We start from the raw sequence: 11,773 nt of genomic DNA on the forward strand, positions 1-11,773 counted from the left end.
AATGAGTACAAAGTTACAAGTGATAAGAACGAAATACAAGTGATAAGTGTGCAAAGACATAAGACATCTGATAAGATAAGCCAATTGCTATATATCAGATGCTATAATGTTTATCTATAGTCAAGTGGTTGCTCATCTTTAAGAACAGTTTGCTGTAGATTTTGATTATCAGTATCAGCATTATCCAGGTGATTATCTCTAAGTGATTGTCATAACTTATGAAGAATTTATCTATAACAATTTCTAAATTCAACAACACTTGGGGGTTGTTTGGGAGATGGGATGGTTTCATCTCATACCATCTCATTTCCTACCCAAACATACTTAAAGAAAAATACTTCTCAATTTTAAATTTTTAACTTTTTCATCTAATCATTACTTAATTGTTATAATTTTTTCAAACTTTTAAATAAAATACAAAAAATAATTCAACTTTTTCAAATTTTAAAAAATTTATATTAAAAAATTATATTCTAGCAATATTTTAATTTTATAATATTTTTATTCAACTTTTTCTTTCATTTCTCAAAACTTCATAAAACATCATAACTCAAATAATTTTATTACTATTTACAAATCATTTCACTATTATGTCATACCTTATCCGACCCCAAATTATAAAAGAAAATAAGATTCTACATACCGAGTATCGTATTCTTACCTTTTTATTTTATGATTGATGAGATTGTATTTTCAATTTTAAATTTTTTTAATAACAATAAAGGACAATACAATAGAAATAAAAATTGTCACATATACGTGATGGAATATGAGTACTTTGTAGCATTGGTTTATAAAAAAATTATGTATTTTGTCAAAATAAATAAATGAGAAGCCGAGTCCAATCCGTTTGCCACCCCCAACAAGTTACATAAATTTGTCGCTCTATCTATCTCGGAACTGAGGAATCGGAGAAAGCCAGAGAAACGCAAAGAAAGTCCCCAAAAAACTAACAGAAAAGTGGAAAATGGCGCTAAAGTCGGCAAACACCGAAGAAGAGACCAACACTAACATGAACACAAACCCCAACCATGGGTCGGGCGGACCTGGAGAGGAAGAGGAGCCTGAGGAGGGAGAGATCGTGGGGGGAGATGGGGAATCGAAGACGGCGGTGGTGCATCAGCCCCACCCGCTAGAGCACTCGTGGACCTTCTGGTTCGACAACCCCTCCGCCGCCAAGTCCAAGCAGGCCGCTTGGGGTAGCTCCATGAGGCCGATCTATACCTTCTCTACCATTGAAGAGTTCTGGGGGTAAAATATTTTTTTATGTCTATATAATATACGTATATATTCATGACTATATATATATATATATATATATGGGAAAGATTTAGATTTTGGGGGTGCAAATGGGGGATTTGAAAGTGAAAAATGGTGAGAAAAGTTAACTGTCTCATGTAATTGCTAAGATAATTAAGAAAAAGACCGTCCTTTGCTTAGATCTCCGGCTTTTGTTGCTGTTTTTGGTGCTAATGCAAATGAAATAACTGAAGATTTTTGGGTCTGATCGAATTGATCGGATTAATGTAGGAACAAGTCTACCGGTCTTGTGAGGTGATCGTAATGGGTTCCTATTTGTGGTGGATGACATATCAGGAGGAATTGGGATTTTTGGCATCTTGTGTTGTTGATGTTTGTTTTTGGTTCTACTTATAAAAAAGAATGTGTGATTTGGCCCATTGGAGGCAAATGTTTTGTTTTTGGCACAGTTGAGCGGAACATTGTGTTTGTTTGGAGCTTTCTCTTAGGAACAACAAAGTATTCTGGATCATTTCACGTGAACCCACTGGTTCTTGGGTTTTTAATTGAAGGAGAAACTGTGTCGTGATCAACAGTTCAGGTTTTGCGCAAGTTCATGTGGGATCTTGCATTCAAAACCACTCCTTATTGACTCTGCCTGCATTTAAGATTTAGAAAGTTGGGGTATAATATTGGCTTCATACTGTTTTCAAGATTGTGCATTGCATGTAATTAACATGCTGAGGTCTATCTGTATGTTCTCATTATATTACTTTCTTTTAAACTGTTTAGACACAAATGCACCTTTTTAAACTTCAGAATGAAATTTAAACCTGAGTTAAATTTTAGGGCAACCCTCTCAGTCTATATATTTTAGATCATGACTGTAGTTATCAGTTCTGTTTTTGAAAATTTTGGTTGGAGTGGAGGTAACAAAGGTGTTCCTATGGATCCTTTTCAATGATATGCAGATGGATGATTGGCACAAGGTGTTTCAATGGATCCTTGGGGATGGCCAGAAGTAATATGAAAGCCTTTACTTTTTTTTATTTGGAAAATAAACAAGTAAAAAGAAAGTCTTCCTTTTCTGCCATGTGTTTGGATTGCTGAGTGACAAGTCGATTCTCGACTTCATCACTTAGCCTCATTCACTTTCACAAAACTTTTCATCTCATCTTATCTAATCATTACAATTTTTCTAAATTTTCACACAAAATAAAATAAATAATTCAACTTTTTCAAATTCCAAAACAAAAATAATATTAAAAAAATATATTCTAACAATATTTTATTCAACTTTCAATTTTTATGTCAATTCATCTTATTTCATCTCATTTCATCTACGAAAACAAACGAGGGCTTAAGTTTCTCATTAATTGCATTTCTTACCAGTTATCAGGTACATATGACATCATTTAGTAATGAATACTGAGGAAGTAGAAATGACAATTTTATTTTTGAAGAGTTTCTAATGTAGGCTAATTCATATCATCGTAATTTCAAGTAGCTGCAACCAATAGTGATAAATTTCTCCTGAACTACCATGCATTATGGTCTGAAGAAATCATTATCCTTGTCAGGGGATCCACTTATATCTTTATCTCTGCCTTGATTTCTGATTTCCATTTCACCTTGAATTATCTATATGTCATGTCTCCACTTGTATCCTCAAGATGAATGACAAATTTGCCTGCAAAATTCATTCCATGTACAGCATTTACAATAATGTTCATCATCCAAGCAAGTTGACCTTGGGAGCTGACTTCCATTGTTTCAAACATAAAATAGAGCCAAAATGGGAGGACCCTGTTTGTGAAAATGGAGGGAAATGGACAGCAACCTTTCCTAAAGGGAAATCTGACACCTGTTGGTTGTATACTGTATGTTTTCAGACTCTTTGTAGCATGAGACTGAATTAAAAATTCTCTGTGGGAACTAATTTTCTGAATGGACCGGTCTTAGTTGCTAGCAATGATTGGAGAACAATTTGATCATGGAGATGAAATATGTGGAGCAGTTGTAAATGTCAGACAGAGGCAGGAAAAAATAGCTTTGTGGACCAAGAATGCTAAGAATGAAGCTGCACAGGTAACTGCTATTAAGTAAACAATAAAACCACCCACCTCAATTATATTGCCTGTTTGTTGGTGTCCATACGTGATTTTGGCCCACGAGATCACCTTCTGGACATATTTTAACCTTGTTCATATTTTTTTATTCTCCATGTTTATTGTCTATTCTATATGATTTAAGAGGAAAGAATAAGTTGGTCTCTTAATATACCACATTGTCTTCATTTGAGACCTTGTAATATTAATGTAATTCAGCTTTTTTTTTTTTTTTTTTTATAAGTAACAATCTCATCTTCATTTCTTTAAACCAAGGAAGAAATACATGAAGGAATCTCCTCCAATGTTACAATAGGATCAGAAAATGAAAGAGAGTCTTTTGCTAACAAGTGAGCCAAAACATTGCCATTTTTCCTAACATGAGAAACCTCCCACTTAGCTAACTTTTGAAGCAACATTTTAGCTTCATTCAGATACATACAAGCACCATTTCAATCTTCTATATCACTTTTGAGAGCCGTAACAACTTGCAAAGAATCCCCCTTGATTATAACCTGTGAAAGACCAAGATCCAGTCCAAATTTTACTGCTTGAAGTGCCCCAAAAGCCTCAGCAATTGGGCTTTTGGGGCACTTCTGATATTCGTAGGAATTGATAGTGTTCCTTAGCTCGATTTAGTAAATGTTATGTTAAATGGTTTTCACCAACCCAGAGCAATATGTCATTGCGTAATTTTGATGATTGGTTCGATTATGATTGTAAAAAAAAGGCTGCAAGCATCTCGTGTGAAATTTTGCAGATGAGCATCGGGAAACAGTGGAAGGAGTTTCTTGATTACAATGAGAACATTGGTTTTATATTCCATGTAAGGATGTTATTTTTGAAGCATGTAATCGTTTCTTTTTCCTCTATTGGTTGGCTCAGTTTATGATAGGCTATGGGCTACACAAGTAACGTTCTTCATCTGCTCTCGCAGGAGGAAGCAAAGAGGCTAGACAGAAATGCCAAGAATCGCTACAATTTATGATCTGTGTGTAGTCTGTGTTCATCTCTAGTGTATTCTAAAGCTTTTTTCTTGATGCAGTCCCATACTACTTGACCATATGCCTAGGACTCAAAAGTTTGAGTTGGGTTTGCTTTTTGCTGTTTTACACTTAGCTTAAAAAGGGGAAAAAACAAAAAAAACAAAGAAATTAGAATGATAAAATATTTGAATGAAAGAATTAGAATTGCTTCTTGCCTAAAAATATTTGAATGGCAATGGGCAATGAGTAGATATTTATTTTTGGTCTTGGCAATGCGTTATACATATGTCTTCCTTCCGGTCAGGGGAGACTCCTCTCCTCCCCCAACTGGACCTTCCTTCCCTTTCAAAGATTCAAGGTTTTTTTATAAAGTATTTTGTCTGCCAAAATGAATCTCCTCCTTCCTCCATTTGTTTTTTCATTCTTTATTGAGCAATTTAGGCATATTAGCGTGTGTATGGTTTTTCATTGTAACTGGGATCCAATCCCAGGTCTTGCATTGTTATGCACTTTTCCTATTAATATGTAATATGATTATACTTTCTCGAGGAAGAAGGAATGAATAAGAATACATACAGGTAACCCGCCCCAGAAATTAACCAACTCTAATATTTCTTCTTTCATTTTATTTTGCAAGTACAATAAACAGAGAAAACATGACACAGCAGAAAGAGATGTCCTGGTACGACAAACGGGTGCAACAACACTCTCTAACTCAAACTGCATCTTATATGAATTTATCTATTACTTCTTCCCACCACCCCCCCGCCCCAATTTCCAAACCTTAAGCAACCCCGAGCCGGTAAAAGGTAAAAAATAGTCATTTATGAGCCAAGTCCCTTTTTCCTCCAGTATAATGATATAAACAGGCATAGCCAGGCAAAAAGGAAGACTTGAAACTATAAGGTAGGGTAGAGTAGAGTAGAGTAGAGTAGGGTTCATCTTCATGAAAAAATCTCCCCTTCCTCCCCATCTACATTCAAATTCACCTCATCATCCTCCATGGATTCATCTTTAATAAACAAACCTAGTTTCTCCAATAGGGTTCGCGAGCAAGATAGAGAACAGCCAAGTAACATATCAAGTTCCTTCTGAATCCATAAATTCTCCTCAAGATGAACAGCCCTTTCCATCTGCATACAGGTGATCATCAGATACATCTCCCAAGTATAAAAGAAAATTGAATTACCTGAGGTAAAAATGCGATAATCTACTAAACAATATTAAACCTTATGAAGCGCAGCTCGAGCAGCTTCCCTTTCTCTTTCACGCTGCTGCTTCTGCTCAGCCTCTTCCTTTATTTGTGAGGCTGCTTTTGCCACTCTCATTTGAGCTTCAATCCTAGCCCTCTCTGCAAATAATGATTCATATTCATCATCTAAGAAGAAGCTGAAAATGACACACCATGACATGCGCACACATACACACAATCAACCATTCAGATACAAAAGAAATAATAGTACTGACTGGGAAAATAGGTCCGTATTTCATTTAAAAAAAATAATAAGATGAAGGCAAACAAAGAAAAAACCAAATATATCTCCAAACTAAAAGATAATACTAAAAAAATATAGCATATTGCTTCTGCAAGAATGATTATTATTCCCGTCAAGAAAGATCCACAAGGAAATAAAAGAGGGGGAAAACACGATGAGGAAAAACCCTGCCAGGATCATTAGATTAATATGAGGTTCGTTCATTCAAGTGTAAATATTGTGGTCGTTATTTTTTGATAAGCAATATTATATGTATAAATATATATATATATATATCAATAGGAGTAATCAAGTACACACGTATACAAGAAAGCACCTAGCACATACAAGAGGGCCCCCTAATGACTCAAAAATCCCATGAAACCTACCCAAAATACACCAAGCCCGAATTGGAATGTAACACACCTCCCCAACCCCAGCCCCAGCCCCTTGTTTCCATAAAACTAATCCTCCACCCAAAATTGTGGTCATTATTGTCAGGGTAACACTACCAGACTAACACATTTGCAATTTACAAAATAAAGTATACAGATCCAAGACTGAAACCAAATCCTCACAGGTGCTGGCCCCAAACTGCACATGCATTCATTTAACTACCAAAGCAATTCCAACCCTTAGCTTTGTTTTCTTCAAATATAGGCTATAGTAGAAAGGCGAAATCTTTTTTTTTTTTATAAGTAAAAATATATTAATATCAATAGGCGTAATCAAGTACACTGAGTGTATACAAGAGAGAACACCTAGCCCATAATAGAGAGCCCCTAAATGAACAATGCCCAAAGTGAGAAAAAAGGCGAAATCTATTTATTTCCCCTTTCTACAAACTCGCCAGGTTAACACTCCCAAATCCACTTAGCCCTATTCTCACCAACCAAATAAGCCATGAAAAGACATCATCATTACCATGGGAGCACCCAAAAAAAATCCATATACTCCTAGTGACTAGTTGTACCTGATGAGCATTGATTGCAACTTGATTCTGAGAGACTTCAGTTTATGCCTGTAATTCACCTTAACTAATTCCTTAGGACTATAAGGTCCAAAGCTCTTTATGGCCCTTACAAACAGATAGACCATAGTGCACTTGAATTTTTGTATAGCAGGCAAGTACTATGCCTAAAACTAAAGATCCAGAGGTGAGGTCCACCCCACCCATATGAAACTTTAAAAACATGTAAAAATTCAAAAATCAAAATGAACAGAGGGAAACATGACAATGCCTAAGAAGCTAAGAAATTGGTTGATGGCACGCCTATAAGTCCAATAATACAATAATATTGGATATGAAACGAATGGGACACTTATATGATGCCAGCAACTATATCATCATTCTACCTATCTAAAGAAAAACTATATCATCATTCTAACTAGAAGTTCAGAAAAATAATGTATTTGCTAATAAAACACATTTAGAAGGTGCATTACACAGACGCACTAATGCCCTTGAACCATAAGGTTAAACTTCTGACGATTCTTACAAACACATAATCCATAATGAATGAGTCATGAAACTGAAATGTTCGCTTAGTTCACCTTCAGACTGTCTCCTTTTCAGTCTTTCCTTTTCCTGCTGCAAGTTCAAAGGATCAGCTTTGTCACCCTAATCATAAGCAAGTAAAAAGAAAGTATGAGCAACCATACTAAATATATACTTTCTTTTTTTTTTTTTTGTATGAGCAACTGTGAAAACACAGTAGCACAGGAAATACAAATATTACATTACCAGACTGCCATATTTGGGCATCCAATAAATACATAAAAAGAAACACAGATATCTTACATGGTCAAGAAGTTTCCCATGTTGTGCTTTCAGAATAGTTTCTGCAAAGCGGCTCTTTAGCATTGCAACACGTAGAGCCTTCTTTGGTGACAGCTCTTCATCAAAAACTGAACATCCTGTAACAAAGAAACAGGAAAAAGCAAATCTTACAGGCAGTCAGTGTGCCATGGCAAATGGTAACAAATAACACTTAGATTAAGGCATGACTGACCTCCTTCAGAAGCAGGATCTGTTGCAGGAGGCGTGGGCCGAGAACTAAGGCATGCATTTTCATAATCCAAAGCACTTACAGCCCCTTCACATAATCACCATTCCAAAACTCAGATCACCAACAAATAACTGGAAAATATCAAGCCTTTACAGTCAAATGAAAACAGACACCCACCATCAGAATCCGGATCTGACTTGCTTATGTGGGATGATGACCCGCTTATTGCCTGACAATTGTAAGTTGGAATGGAAGTTTTAACTTATCTCGTGGCAAGAAAGTCTCTAACTCCCGAACATATTCATTATGTCAAGCATACCTGTCTGGAAGCATCAAAACCACAAATGCGATGGTCTCTGTCCAATGATCTTTCTGAAGATAAATCTGAACCAAAGTAGAAAATCTATGAACCAGTTAAGTAGGGGAAAACCGAGAGGCAGCCATAGAAAGGCTAACTAACCACTTGAGGATGCATTAGTTGCATTACAAGGTAGGCTACACAGGCATGTAATGGCGCCACATTGACCACATCTACAAGCAATCAGGATTGATGGAGGTTCCAGAGGTTCATTATTGACAGAGGCACGGGCATGTCTACTACTATTGTCAATTCCTATAAGATAATTAGCCAATGAGCTTCTATAGTGATCCATAAAACAAAAACCTTCATTATGTACGTTCATACCTTTGTGAGAGTCATTTCCTGACGATTTCTGAGTGCAGTCCCGTGCAATCTTCATGACCTACACATATGAAGAGAATCATAAAAAACTTGAGCTGAAAAAATCTATCCTGATATAAAAATGAAAAATGTCATGTAAAAAATAAAAAAACTGAAAAAAAAAAATTTGCAATCTCAGGTCTACAACCTACCCACCAAAAGTTGCATTAGTTAGTTGAATCTAGGAAACTCAGATTGGCTAAACAACAAAAAGTTCACTTCTATCTCATTTATTTATTTATTTATTTATTTCTATAAGCACTTATAGATCATTTACTTTTTATACAGACAGAAAATCATATATTGTCTGAATGAAAAAATCGTCCATGCAGAAAATCATATCTAATCATGAATAATATAGCATATTACTTACTTCCACATCTCTTCCATCAGAACTCTTGACCTTCTCAATGGTAGGCAATGACCTCTTAATCAACAAATTATTACGCAGAGGAGCTTTTTGAACACCCTGTCTGGTATCAATAGTCTCCGTCACCTTTCCAGTTGATAGTTTTCTTTGCCCAACCTTTGAGCTTTCATAATCCCACTTTTCCCCAAAAGATTTCCATCTTGTCTCAAAAACATTGTTTAATTCCTGTGCCATTTTGTGGACGCTATTACCCGGAGGATTATAAAGCATGGCATTAGAAAAGGTTAGTCTGATGTCAGCCGCAAACCCTTCTGTGTCAAAATACATATTTTTCTCCAGTTTAAACTTTATTGTTCCCAGATCCATGGGGTTGGATATAATTGTGAAATAATCCGGAATGTTCAAAGCCACAGGATCGACTGGTTTGTTGAAAACCCAACCAGCTGGATGAGACATCAGTTTTTTCAAAATTGTGGAACAATGAGAAGTCACACTACGATCCATCCTTTGCCTCTTCTCTTTTGGACACTCTATCAACTCTGGAGGTCCACGCTTTTTTGACCCCGGCCTAGAGAATTTTTCCTTCGGATACTCGGGTTCCAGTTTCTTTGTACCATCAGAACGACAAATACTGTGCATCTTTTTCCTCTCAGATCCATTACTTCCATTCACAGAACTACTACGATTCCACTCATCAACTAATGATTCCAGCTGCTCCAGCCCACATGCCTGATTATCAAGATTGGCTTCTATTCTTTTCATGGAGAATTTAATATTGAGCTTCTTGTTTGCTACCATGGTTTCAGTTGCAATCATATTGAGAAACTGCAAGAATTAAACAAGGCCAGTAATCAGGAGAGCAAAAATCTAGCACAACAATTAAAAGAAAAGGCACGGAGATAACCCTGCAATTTGTGACGACCCAAGGAAGGCTCAAATCGTATATGGGCCCATACTAAAAAGTCATCAAGGTTACAATTGGGGCCACTTGAAATCATTATAAAGGGCTTGAACTTCGCCTTCCCAAGAAACATGAGATCTCATTCACTATCTTTCTATACATAATCACACAAATGAAGTATTATAGGCCCTTAAAATGCAACATTCTCTCGTTAGGCCAAATCCATCATAGGTGGCACATTTTAAGTGCCACACTAACTCCAGATTGTGTGATTGTGTGTAGGAAGGTGGTGAATGGGATCCCACATTGCTTGGTAGGGAGATGTTCAAGCTCTACAATGGTACATTAACTAGTCTTTTTGGAGTATGGGCCCAGGTGTGACTTGAACCTTCATTGGGTCATTACAATCAATGCGCTATCTTGTTAAAAAATCAATAGATGAAATATAGCAGCAAATAAGCTAGGTTTCTTTTTCTCAGCTTTCTTAGGAACCAATCAATGGTTATTCAGTTTTTCAACTGTATAGGCATCTTTCCAATGCCAAAAAAAAGACTTCTAATAGATAAAGACAACATGAAACATTCTGTCTCGTCTCTTGTCCTTCAATTTTCTCTTTTCTGAAAGCTATGCAAAAACGAACCAAAAAAAGTTTTTTTTCGGTATTGTTTCCCTCAAATTCTCAGGAACCATTAATGGGTCGGTTGTTTAAACATATAAGCGTCTTTTTCCTTTGCCAAAAAAAAAACATCTAAACAACAACAACAATAATAAAATAAGGAAGACAACGTCAAACATTTTCTCTCGTCTTTTGTTCTCCAGTTTTCTCTCTTTTCTGGAAGCTAGGAAAAACCAGCGTTGTAAAAAAAAGAACACTTTTTCCGTCTTCTTTCCCTCATATTCTCTGGAAACACGCAGAGTGAGAAAACGTCGAAAACTAAAGCATAGAAAAAAAAATTCCGAGTAAATAAAAACCTTGAACCCTAAACCCCGCCCACGATTTAGATAAATGATTCTTGTTTCCCCTAATCCCCATCCTAATTCAACCCAGCCCATAACCTTAATTCAAAACCTAATTCCTACCCTAATTCGGATCTAAGTTCACATCATAATCCTAATCCAAGCCGGCAAGCCCACCCTTGTTCAAAACCCAATTCAAAACTAAACCCTAACCCAATTCCAACACATAACAATAACCTAGTTCCAGTTGGGTTCAGAGTTCATAGGGGAAGTTTAATGGGCGGGGGCGGATCGGGGAAGATGGAGAGGGACCAGGAGGCGAAGACGATATCAGCGAATTATTGGGAGATGGGTTTGTGAGTATATAAAGCAAACGAAGATGGGTTGCGCAAGGCGATGCTGATGGAGAACAGAGAAGAGGCCATGCTGATGGAGAACAGAGAAGAAGCTGTCCCAGGTGAAGAAGAAGACGAAAAAGACAGCAAAACGAAGGAAACAACCAGCTAAAAAAATAAAACACAAACATATCAGGGTTAGGGTTTCGAGAACTTACCTCTGCCGATCGCCGCAGATAGAACAAGGCCTCTGAGACGAACAACTGTGGGGAAGTAAAGCTTTAGGGAGCAAAAGAGGACTCTGAAAATAGAAGACTTTCAGGTCAACCCAAACGAAACGCGTCGCGTACCGGGCCAGTTCGGTTCAACCCGACACAATCCGATTTTCTTGAACGTATTCTAGTTGGAAATAGACAAGGGTGGAATAGATCCGGTACGGTCCGGTTGATAAATTTTAGAATCGAATTAATATAAATTGATCTTAAAATTTTAAGAACAAATTTATCACTAAAATCAAAACTTTTAATTTTTTTTATTTTAAATTTGATCATTTTTTTCTATTTATACGTGTGGCACTACAAAATGTATTTATAAGTAAATTTATATTAATAAATTAATATTAATTATTATATTAATTTTATGTTATAAGATTAAAGTTTATATATTATATCA

General features: G+C 36.2%; 2 protein-coding genes across 3 annotated transcripts; one reads left to right on the forward strand and one right to left on the reverse strand.

Annotated features, from left to right (window-relative positions):
- The first annotated feature begins 809 nt into the window (after window positions 1-809).
- LOC108998065 (eukaryotic translation initiation factor 4E-1-like) lies at window positions 810-4,586 on the forward strand. The gene is made up of 5 exons (XM_018974503.2): window positions 810-1,251; window positions 2,954-3,119; window positions 3,202-3,327; window positions 4,108-4,173; window positions 4,285-4,586. The coding sequence occupies exons 1-5, from the start codon at window positions 968-970 to the stop codon at window positions 4,333-4,335; spliced, it is 693 nt and encodes a 230-aa protein (XP_018830048.1). The 5' UTR covers window positions 810-967; the 3' UTR covers window positions 4,336-4,586.
- A 342-nt stretch (window positions 4,587-4,928) lies between these two features.
- On the reverse strand, window positions 4,929-11,441 carry LOC108998063 (transcription factor GTE12-like). Of its 2 annotated transcripts, none has more exons than XM_035688088.1 (11): window positions 11,320-11,441; window positions 8,912-9,733; window positions 8,503-8,560; window positions 8,278-8,430; window positions 8,137-8,201; window positions 7,995-8,046; window positions 7,821-7,904; window positions 7,610-7,725; window positions 7,363-7,399; window positions 5,563-5,684; window positions 4,929-5,466 (listed from the first exon to the last, which is right to left on the reverse strand). In XM_035688088.1, exons 2-11 carry the CDS (start codon window positions 9,722-9,724, stop codon window positions 5,278-5,280), a joined length of 1,689 nt encoding a protein of 562 aa, XP_035543981.1. In that variant the 5' UTR covers window positions 9,725-9,733; window positions 11,320-11,441; the 3' UTR covers window positions 4,929-5,277. The 2 variants fall into 2 exon arrangements, with proteins under 2 accessions (XP_035543981.1, XP_018830045.2); XM_018974500.2 differs by having other exon boundaries at window positions 7,363-7,429.
- Between the last annotated feature and the right edge of the window lie 332 nt (window positions 11,442-11,773).

The sequence above is a fragment of the Juglans regia genome, chromosome 3, assembly GCF_001411555.2.
Source record: "Juglans regia cultivar Chandler chromosome 3, Walnut 2.0, whole genome shotgun sequence".
In the NCBI taxonomy this organism is placed as follows: Eukaryota; Viridiplantae; Streptophyta; class Magnoliopsida; order Fagales; family Juglandaceae; genus Juglans; species Juglans regia.